This window comes from Coregonus clupeaformis, chromosome 36 (genome assembly GCF_020615455.1).
Source record: "Coregonus clupeaformis isolate EN_2021a chromosome 36, ASM2061545v1, whole genome shotgun sequence".
Lineage (NCBI taxonomy): Eukaryota > Metazoa > Chordata > Actinopteri > Salmoniformes > Salmonidae > Coregonus > Coregonus clupeaformis.
The window spans coordinates 23,766,997-23,778,401 of NC_059227.1; the positions used below are offsets into that span (position 1 = coordinate 23,766,997).

General features: G+C 43.2%; 1 protein-coding gene across 3 annotated transcripts; it reads left to right on the forward strand.

Moving 5' to 3' along the window:
• The first annotated feature begins 397 nt into the window (after positions 1-397).
• On the forward strand, positions 398-9,579 carry LOC121552399 (lysosome-associated membrane glycoprotein 5). 3 transcript variants are annotated; one of them, XM_041865298.1, is made up of 7 exons: positions 398-1,974; positions 3,834-3,933; positions 4,854-5,032; positions 5,470-5,601; positions 5,812-5,908; positions 6,708-6,896; positions 8,241-9,579. In XM_041865298.1, the coding sequence occupies exons 1-7, from the start codon at positions 1,648-1,650 to the stop codon at positions 8,417-8,419; spliced, it is 1,203 nt and encodes a 400-aa protein (XP_041721232.1). In that variant the 5' UTR covers positions 398-1,647; the 3' UTR covers positions 8,420-9,579. The 3 variants fall into 3 exon arrangements, with proteins under 3 accessions (XP_041721232.1, XP_041721233.1, XP_041721234.1); XM_041865299.2 differs by lacking the exon at positions 398-1,974 and adding an exon at positions 3,118-3,415; XM_041865300.2 differs by lacking the exons at positions 398-1,974; positions 3,834-3,933 and adding an exon at positions 4,283-4,391.
• Positions 9,580-11,405: the final 1,826 nt, after the last annotated feature.

Consider the following 11,405-nt stretch of genomic DNA (forward strand, 5'->3'; position numbering starts at 1 on the left):
GTAAAATAAACAAAACCTATCTTGGTTCTTGCCTTATGAAAGGATGACAACTGAAGATTAATTATGTGTCATTGAAGGCTAAGAGGGGTGGGGGACGCCCACGCTTCTATCCCTTAACAATTAACCCTGGCAGGAGCGACGGGTAGAATACTGTTCGTGTTCCAGTTTCAATAATCACATTCAACAAGCGCTAAATTAATTCACAGTCCCCCAGACCCCTACATACAAACAGGCGGTGCAGCATCTGAAGCACCTTATTCATAATTAAGCTATTAGTGTTTCCATTCGAAAACAGAAAAGGTAATGTAATGAGTTAGCATTGTCCTGGCAACTCCATGACTTTTCGTGACTATAAAACAGCTTTGAGGGGCGGTATGTTTTTGCGGTGCGCATCAGGTTGGGAGAGAGAGGTTACACCAAACGTGCTCCTCCTGACAGGGAATGCCTTTTCTCCAACATATCCCTACATTACACGGTTATTCTATCAGTTTGATCATCATGTTGAAACTTCCGGAGAAGTCCAACGGACAAACAAGCACCAGAATCCTCCTTCGAGGCCATGTCGAAGGATAAGGTCCACTTGGTGAGGTTCATTCTCGACGGACTAGATGGTAAAATAATCGACTCCAAAACGGAGGGGGCGCAGACCCCCCTCATCTCCTCTGTTCTGCTCCCCGACTGTAAGACCAGGTCCAAACCAGGTCCAGAGATGCTTCTCCATAGAGGCGCCAGCGTCAATTGTCAAGACAAGAGTGGCCGCACAGTGCGCTCAGTTACGCGTGTGACAAAGGTTACCTCGAGGCGGTGAAGATTTGGGTTAGAAACAATGCAGATCCAGAGATGGTTGACGCGTGGGGGAACACTGCGCTAACGTACGCGGCAGTGACAGGTCACTCACCGGTCGTTGCGTTTTTGGTGAGAGCCTTCAAGAGACTGCGGCTTCAGATAGACCGACAGAATAAAGTTGGTAACTCGGCGGTGGAGGTGGCAAAGTTTCTCGGCCACACAGACTGTTTTTATGCGCTCACCAGTACCTCAAAGAAAACTCATGAAAACGGCGTTGGGGGTCAGAAAGATGGTCCTTCCAACGTCAGCTCGGATTGTAACGTAAATGAGGAGAAGTTGGAGTGAAAGTTATTGGGTCCCATTAAGAGACCAGACGTTCTTCAGGCGTGTCTCCAAAGCGACAGCTCCACAGCAGTGGACGGGACATGGCTCCCTAGGGCATCGGGTTGCAGAATAAATTATCTGAGTCGATTACTGTCAATGGATTCCATTGAGGAGTTTGAGAGAGAGTTTGACAGCCCTACATCCCCACAGGGGCTGTTTTTCTCGGTTGTCCATGACCCAAACCCCCTCCTCGATCTAACAACCTGACCTGTCCGAAAAACGTCTCTAAGGTCACCAAACCTGGGGGCAAGTTGACCAGCTGACAATCCCCTGCCTCCTCTTACCAGAGGATCTGATCACATATCGGTTCTCTATTCGACCTGGCCGGCCAAAAACACCCTGAAAACAACCAAAATCTGTGCGTCAATATCTGAGCCGACTGCCTCTCGTCTTGGTATCCTATTAACTCCTATCACAGGCAACAAAGGCAAAGACGAATCGGATAAGGACAAACTGTAAACAGCACCTGACTTTAATATGAGGGGATTTGATGATAGTTATTACCAGAAAAGGTGCAGTTTGCCCACAAGTATCAGTCCTGTGCCACCTGACCGTTCGAAAATGCCTTTACGAAAAACCAAAACCACCAACACCGACATTGCAGATTTTACACTGCCTGTTGCCAGCTCCTCAACGACTTTAACAGTTTTGGGCAACAAACTGTTACGGAGATTTACTTTCCCCGCGTTTAAACAGAGCGGGAAGGAGGCGCCGGAGGGCGCGTGTGGAGGAGATCCCGCCTCAGGTTCATCGCGAGGAATGCCGTGTTCAGAGACGTTTCCGCTGTGTACGAAACACCCTCAGGTTGGTAGCAAGCCCAACATAGACAGCATAAGCGCCGTGAAGTGCGAGTTGACTTCAATTTAAAACGGCCCATTCTTCTTAAACCGTATGTCTCTGTGCGTCATGGGTAATAGCCAAATGTCCCACTGGAGAGCTGCAGTATTTGCAGGCTTTTGTTCCCACTACTTTTATTCCAGCACTAGGCCTACTAACACACCTGATTAAACTAACGTAATCGTGATTTTAGATTGAGGACTATGAGATCAGTTGAATCAGGTGTGTTAGTCATGTCTTGGGCTGGAACAAAAACCTGTACACACTGCGGCTATTCAGGAGCCCCCTTGTACAGTGTTGGGAAGGGAGTGGGAAAACGCAAAGGCATATCCACGGGGAATCCTCATGCACAAAGAGGGTTCCTGTGCTACTGTAAAGATTATGTACATTTACTTTGAATAGCAAACGCCATCACTTGCATAGCTATTCATAACGGTTGTGAAATATCAATAGACATGACATTTCTTTAAATATTTTTCATGGACTGCGTTTCTAATTCTAATTATTATATTCTTAAATTGTGAAATATTAAGATGAATGAATAAATAAATATTTGTTTGTATTTCAAAATGGTAAGGGTTTGTGTTCTTTGGAGGAGAGAGTGTGTGAGTGTGTGTTTCCTCAATGTCAAGCTCCTTGGTAAGTTATGAACCCTTCACATAACCTTGACTTTAGAATACTGGGTCATTCTGTAAAGTATACTAAGAATGCTATCACATTTACAGTGCATTATAGGAATATTTTTTCACTGTATGATGCATATTTTATTGTTGCCTATGTTTGTGAAGTGGAACGGGGGGTAGAGGTGACTTGAGTATAGAGGTGTCACAACTGTCACAGCTGAAACGGTTGACACAGTTTTGACATGGTCAGCTATTATTTTCTGAGTCAGTGGCATTTACGGACAATGTCCATTATTGCCAGATTACAAGAGATATAGCCTAACATCATCTGACACATCACACATATTCATTCGTGTCGACTCGTATGTTTAGTGACGTTTATAATTTTTTAAATCATACACACAGAGTAGTCAAGGGTATGTATTTACGCTGTATATTATGAACAATGTCTTTGACAAAGGTGTGAGAGGAGGACACTGCGCGGTGTCCTCACGCCTGAGTTCACACACACTAAGCGGTGTGTGAGAGAGAGCTCGTTGCCAGACTGCAATCCACGCACGCACACACACCACAGCAGCTGCAATCTAGCTCAGAAGCAGAGAGGAGGGGGTAGCAACGATCCCCCGCACACACACACTCTCTCTCTCTCACACACACACACCTCAGCTGCAATCACAGTGATGGAAACAGCAGCATTGCGGGACTAGCTGCGGTTGCTGCGGCGAAGCTTTTTGAAAGAAACAAACTTCGGGAGAGAAACTGAACTTCCTCCCCCGGTGAATCACGTGAGTCACGCAGAGCGTCGTTACCGGCTCACTGTCTGTCTGTTGGTATGTACAGGGGAAACTCTGCATTGCCGCAAGTGACACTCACCTAAAGCTCTCTCACCGACTGAATTCAGAGAGAGGAGAGAGTCTAGAGCAGTACAAGGCGTTCAGAAAGCGGTATCTGAACAACCGTGGCATTTTAATGCGCAGCAAACCGGATGCTATCTCTCTCACGTCCACCTGGAGATTTGCTGCATTCGTGATGATATGAGCATGACTAACTGACGCTGAGCAGCGGAATCCCTCATCGCTCTCTTTCTTTCTCTTTCTCGCTCTCTCTTTATTATTTCTCTCTCTCTCTCTCTCTCTCTCTCTCTCTCTCTCTCTCTCTCTCTCTCTCTCTCTCTCTCTCTCTCTTTGTGGGTTCACTACACAGGCTACCCGCAAGTTAGCTGTTTCAGCACCTGGAACCAGGACAATGGAGCGGCTCAGATTCAGCACCTTGGACAGTGCAGGAGTTCTGCTACGTTTGTTCGGTAAGCGGCGTCTGTGTGTGTGTGTGTGTGTGTGTGTGTGTGTGTGTGTGTGTGTGTGCGTGTGTGTGTACGTGTGTGTTGCATGCGATATTTCGGTCGTGACTGCACAAAGCAGCCTGCGTGTCTGGCTGTCTTTGTGTTTGTGTGCGTGTCTGTGTGTGCGTCATGGTGTGTGTGTTTGTGTGTGTGTGTGTGTGTGTGTGTGTGTGTGAGAGAGAGAGAGAGAGAGAGAGAGAGAGAGAGAGAGAGAGAGAGAGAGAGAGAGAGAGAGAGAGAGAGAGAGAGAGAGAGAGAGAGAGAGAGAGAGAGAGAGAAAGAGAGAGAGAGAAATTCCTGATGAGTGTGTGCGTAGTAACACATCCCCTACCTGTATTCAACGTCAGTGCAGTGAAAAGCTCTTTGTGAGAAAAATACTAAAATGCAAGTCATTATTAGAACAATGTGTATTAGACTCACCGGTATGGGCATCCCCTATGTGCTGTCAATTTATCTAGCTTAAGCATGCAGTGAGATTGAAGAGGTATCCTACATCCGTGTCATGTAGCTGGGTATTGTTACATCTAAGTGGCAAATATACTCAAGCGAAGCTATATGGTCCTTATTCATTGCTCCCAACAGTTTTCTTTCGAAAGACAAGAAGTCCCTTTGAGTCTTCGGGCTGCCTGGTTTTGCTGATCATGCATGTTTGCATGGCATGCACTCATAGTCCAGTCTGTAAGATCATTGACAGTAAAACACATTCCTATCAACCATCTTTCATTATACTATTTTCTACAGATTATATTGTATTATATTCATTCTGCAGACCTCACGTTTTAAGCATATTCATTGCAACATCGTTGACGCAAAAACAAACATATAAACTGTCATGTATTTGCCACTGCTGACATGACCCTTATACAGTACCTCCCCATTTTCAGGGATCCTGGCCCGGTTGACGGTGACGGCTGAGCAGGAGGGAGAGAATCTCTCCGGTCTGTCCACCAACCCAGACAAAGACATCTTCGTGGTCCGGGAGAACGGGACCACCTGCCTCATGGTCGAGTTTGCTGTCCGCTTCACGGTCCCCTTTGACGTCCTCGCGATCAACGGGATAGACGTAAGACACAACTCCGATATTTCAAGGCTCAGCGTAGTTATATGTTACTTTTACTTTGAATGTGTTCAAGTCAAGATTTAATATACAACTGTGAAGATAATACAGTTAGTTTAGCACTACTTTTTATGGCACTTACCAATTGGACCGCATCCTCACTATAGTAGCCTGGTATACTGATGGGTGGACACAGCCTGTCAGACTTCGATTGTCAACTTAGACTGACACTGACATACTGTCAAATTTCTGTATGTAAGAATTTGCTCTCATTTAGACACACATGGGGCACACATTCCACGGTATTACGCGCGGTGGGCTGTGCGTAAAATTATGTGAAACAAGTCCATATTATCATCATAGAAGACTAGTCTATTGAGAAACACATGTGATCATCACAATCAATCATACACTGGTGTTTGTTGCTTTTCTGTTCTCTACAGCTGATCACGGAGAATGCGTATCTGGCTCTGCCTAGCGGGGCAGACATTGAAGGGAAATGCGGGAGCCAGGACGCCGATATACACATCTCGTGGAAGGATAATGCCTACACACTCCGCATCAACTTCGTCAAGGTTTGTCCCCTACTATGAAACAGTCAGTAGGCGAGCCGCGTCTAATTACAATTACCCAAAATCATTAAGAGCGTTTATCCCGCGTGGGATTCTTGTAAAAATATGTTCAGATAACAACGCCTACACATAACAGTCGCGCATAATGTTCTGCTGCTGGTGATGACCGTGTGTGTGTGTGTGTGTGTGTGTGTGTGTGTGTGTGTGTGGCAGGAAACCCGTGACAAGGGAGATGAGGTGTGGAAAATTAGCAAGGTGCAGTTCGTTTATGACACCTCGGAGAAAACGCATTTCATCAACCCATACAACCGTGAGTAGCATTTCTATCTCACTCAGCAATTTCTGAGTATGTTTTGCGATATGGTTTCATTGAATAATTATTTCACATTTGCACTAAACGTGTGCAATAAAGAAAGGCAATTCACAAACGTCTTAGGCCTTTGGATATTTCGGAGATTATTTGTATTTATTTTTCTTCCACAAAACATTATTATTATTATTATTATTATTATTATTATTATTATCGTTATTATGTTCCTTTTTTATAGTTTTTTTCGTAAGCTAATGTTGAAATTCACGTAGCCTACCCCAACATCACAGTTTTTGGATTCAATATTAATCCACATTTTAAAACTCTTGACGGGACAGGCGGAAGTTGAAAGCGGAATTATTGAAAGAAAACGGTGACTTTTTTGCTGGATAAAAAGCACGTTTTGATCATAGGTCGCCACTTTTCTGGACAAGCTATTGGTGTGCATCTGCCGCAGTGGCCGTGTTACGTGTCTGTAGAAACAAAGTGATTCCTATAGCCCTTAGATGTTTTATACTTAGAAGTTGTTACATTTCGATATTTGTTACTAATTATTTCCTAAATATTCATATGAATACTCTATTATTCCACATTTATTTCAATATTTTGTAGCCATTTATTTTACTTATTTGTGTTTCTCTGTATGAAATGCATGCATGCCTGTGTGTGTGCGTCCTTGCTTGCCTGTTTGTGCCCGCACGTCTGTCTGTGTCAGTGTCTGTGCTTTTCTTGTTGGACCTACCTACTCATATTGTGTTTCCTCATGTACTGCATCCTCCTATCCCATCTCTCAATCTAGCTGGGAGGCACACAGCCAGCTCCCACGGTCTGTCAGCGTTAGTGACCCCTGCTGGCCGCTCGTATGTCTGCGAGGCTAAGCAGACACTCACCCTCATCTCCAGTGACCACCAAAAGGGAGTGACTGTCGCCATGAGTGACATTCAGATCCAGCCCTTCGACATCAACTCAGACTTCATGTTTAGTGAAGGTACAGGATCTAACCGTAACATCATACAGCCATGTTCAGTGAAGGTATAGAATAGCAACCCACAGTAGTACTCCCCTCATTGCAAATGTTGCAAAATCAGCAAATGTCCCACACATGTCAAATGTACAGCCCGGTATAATAAAGGTTGTCATCTTGAGGAGAGATCTGACACTAGTGAGGATGATGATGATGATGGTGATGGTGATGAGCGGTTACCGTGCAGTAGTATTGGAGAACTTATCTCACAACCCCTACAAACTGCATTTCCACCACCCCTCCCTTCTTCACCCTCTCCCTCACCCTCCTTCTCTCTCTCTCAGGGGGGGCTGGTTGCTGCAGTTTGAAGAGCAGAGCTGCAGAGAGCGGGAGGGAGGGAGGAAGAGAGTAGAAGAGAGATAGAGGGGAAAGTGAGAGAGGTCATTAGGACTTGATGGCTGTAGTTATAGCCCTGTCCTCAATGCAGACTTTACGACTGTAGTTAGGTATATACTGTCAGTCACTGTGTCCTCTAAAGGCCATCATGCTTCTCTCTCTGGACTGCAGTAAACTAGAGTGTGTTTTGCTACAGTGCCCTTCAACTATAGTGTTTATTAACCCTTGGTATACTGAGGCCTTTCATCTGGTAGTTACATACTGTATTAACCTTTAAAGCCACATTCTCGAAGATCTGCACTGGAGTGGGCCACCAACGAAAACATCAACTATGAAGCAAATACATCCCATGATACAGGACATCAGAAGGCTATAGTACATGTAAACAGTACTAATATGAGCCAAACTAGTTTAAAGCCCTGACTGTTGCCCATAAATATGACATTTTCTAATTTAGAGACCAGTGAGACCTTTGACCTGATACTAATCAGTGAGGTCATGTTAAGGCTCTCTAACATAGAGGAGAATCTTCTCACTGTAGGCATGGGAAAAACTAAAGGGACCTGACTGACCGGTGAACTGATTTTGAATTTCCTAATTGGTTAAAGTTAGGTTAGTGTAATGGTTAGGGTTTAGGGTTTAGGGTTAGGGTTAAGGTTAGGATTAGGGTTGCAGGCCAATCATGTAGCTTAGTTGCACACCCATGTGTAGATAGAACTGTGTGTGTGTGTGTGTGTCTGTGTATGTGTGTGGGTAACATCAGTGACAGTTGATTTAATGCAAAGCTTTGGAACGTAATTCACACACACGCACACATGCACACATATGGACAGACAGACAGACAGACAGACACACACACACACACACACACACACACACACACACACACACACACACACACACACACACAGAGAGAGTTCTATTCACACATGAATGTGTTCTGTGTGTGTGTGTGTGTGTTTCTCCCTGCAGCATATACGTGCATCACGGACCAGCGGGAACAGCTGGAGGAGACTCTTCCTCTGATCCTGGGTTTCATCCTGGGCCTCATCATTGTTATCACGCTGTCCATCTACCACTTCCACCTCAAACTGACCACTGCCACCCAGCCACAGCTGCCCCGCGACCGGTCCATGTACAAAAACATGTAAGGAACTGGACATTAAAACAACCATTATACGACAACTCTCCATGGTCAAGGATAGTACAGTAGAACAACATTCCAAGACTCCCCATGTTCAAGAGCATGTAAGGAATCAAACATTAGATCAACATCAATATAACGACTCTCCATGTACAAGGTAATAGGACATTGAAACAAGCACAAAATGATGTTCAAGACATGTAAGGAATCAGACAGTACAATAACTATGACTCTCCGTGTTCAAGGATATAGGACATTAAAAACAAGACAACATGACTACTCTCCATTCAAGGATATTAGACAAATGGTAATAGACTACGATTATAACCACAACGCTCCTGCCTCTCCAAAGTCAAACCAATGTGACTTCCCCTGCTCTGAACTTCACCATACATTGGAGAGTAGGCCATAACTTTATGGAGGCCTAACTTGCGATATGGCTAACTTGAGATACGTGTGCGTAATTTGGAGCGTTCTCGTAAAATCCTGCATTGAAGTAATTTGAAGACTTGCGCAACATTCGATTTACGCACACAGATTTTTCTGTTAGCATTCCACCCCTGTCTGTTCTGTTGTTTATATGTCCAGAAACCGCCGTTTTTGTCGAGAAGCCTGCGCTTTGTTATCGTCCCCCCCATCACTTGTCTCTGTCTTTTCTGTGAACGCGCTGCAAAAGAAACCTCGCAGGTAGCAGGTCCAGAGTTGATGTTCAGCTGAAATGTTTACTTTCCTAACTCTTTTTGTTTTAGAATGCAATCATAGTGGTGAAAGTGGAAAGTGTTGTGGTGTGTACACTGTACAGGTGTTTCAATGAACTTCAGAAATCATGAAAAATAAATAATGACAGTAATAATTTTGGTATGACGGATCCTTTTCCAGATCCGACTTTATGGAATTATATAAAGAAAAAAGATGAAACCTGTAAATAAAACAAAGAAAACATGGTCTGTAAAAACTTGCAAAAAATAATATTTAATAATTTATCTCATATCAGAATGTCAGAAGAAGAAAGTTTATCATTGTGAAAGAAATGTGCAAAGATATTTAAGATTTAAAAATAATAAATGTACAATATTTTCAGAATGACTATGCATAGAAAAATATGCTGATGCTACTTTAATGTTCACTTAAATAAATTTCACAGGAGATATCCTAAGCCTACGCAAATCTGTTTTGCATGTGTTTTTGGTGTATGCTCACTATCAAACTTGTTGGCTACTACCTTTGGACAGCTTTCATTCGCTCAGATTGTTGGATTGGTATTGTAAAATATGTTTTAGTAGCATGTTTTTTAGATACTACAGTTGCCCTATATTTCAGAACATGAGAACAAAACATAAAACATTGTCGCACTAAATGGACTTAAAAACTGAACGAGATGGGTAACATTCGTAATACTCATCAAAGTCTTAACCATGAGTCCTCCAGGGGAGTGGCTGAGAGCTGCGACTGAACATGGGTGATCGATGCTCCTGTCGGTTGTGGCATGACCAAGGCGTCAATGCGGAGATGGAGTATTGATCTCGCCATAATAAATGGAGCATGCGTGACATCCACAACTCTTTGTTTGAACACCACAGACATCATTAATCATATCGCCTTTAACACACGTCATCAAACTCAGCGATGTTGCCTGGTGTCCGTTTCTCTCTGAAGTCCCATACATCTATCATTAGTTTGGCACTATGCACAAACTGCTAAAAGTACGTTAGGCCTTCCCTGTTTAGCAGTTGGAAACAAACAAAGCCTATAAAGAATCCATTGTCTTTCTACTGTTTTATGGGTGAGTTGAAGGGTGAACAGGGTAGGGGGGTAACTGATTACATGTCATCTGATTACAAAAAACTGTAACTATACATTACCAGATTACAGATATTTATGAAAAACGAGTTAACTTCGTGGATTACTTTTTTATAATTCAGAAAGAATGTTTGTGAAAAAATATATTATGAGACCTTTCTGTTTTCTCAATGACATTCAATTCAGCGTTGAAAAAAGGAGCAAGTTTAAGTTTGTTCCACCTGAGCGAGACTGACCACAAGTCAGAGACCACTATGAAGACCCACTATGAAGATGGATCCTTTTTGTCTTCTTCTAATGCCTCTTAAGGGGAAAAAAATCCCAAAGTAACTGAACGTTTTCTGATTACATTACTGAGTTTGGGTAATCCAAAAACTGCATTACCTGTCTTCCTTTTAAGGTTTCTTCCTGTGAAAGAGGAATTTTATAATCCTGGGTCAAACCATAGAGAATGATAGAGGCCTCTAGTGGCCAAAAGGCTATTTTAGCATGGGCACCACCATTTAGGGCTTCCACCATGCTTCTGCCATTTTAAAGTAGTCAAAGTAGTCAACTGGGTGGGGATTCCTATGGGTTGTAGCCTCAATGGCGCTGCCCATGCTGTCACAGACGCAATAATGGCACAGATATAAAGACGAGTCCTCTATCTATCTCTATGGGTCAAACAAAGTCAATATCATATTATACAGTGCCTTGCAAAAGTATTCATCCCCCTTGGCTTATTTCCTATTTTGTTGCATTACAACCTGTAATTTAAATGGATTTTTATTTGGATTTCATGTAATGGACACACACAAAATAGTCCAAATTGGTGAAGTGAAATGAAAAAAAGAACTTGTTTAAAAAAATTATACAAAATAAATAACGGAAAAGTGGAGCGTGCATATGTATTCAACCCTTGCTATGAAGCCCCTAAATAAGATCTGGTGAAACCAATTACCTTCAGAAGTCACATAATTAATTAAATAAAGTCCACCTGTGTGCAATCTAAGTGTCATATGATCTGTCACATGATCACAGTATATATACACCTGTTCTGAAAGGCCCCAGAGTCTGCAACACCACTAAGCAAGGGGCACCACCAAGCAAGCGGCTCCATGAAGACCAAGGAGCTCTCCAAACAGGTCAGGGACAAAGTTGTGGAGAAGTACAGACACTTTGAACATCCCAAAGAGCACCATTAAATCCATTAT

Excerpts from the sequence above, each read along its gene's own strand:
- LOC121552399 (XM_041865298.1), top strand. The coding sequence starts at position 1,648 with ATGAGGGGATTTGATGATAGTTATTACCAGAAAAGGTGCAGTTTGCCC. Across the intron at positions 5,602-5,811 it reads TCCGCATCAACTTCGTCAAG|GAAACCCGTGACAAGGGAGA; the intron begins GTTTGTCCCCTA and ends TGTGTGTGGCAG. Across the intron at positions 5,909-6,707 it reads TTTCATCAACCCATACAACC|CTGGGAGGCACACAGCCAGC; the intron begins GTGAGTAGCATT and ends CTCTCAATCTAG.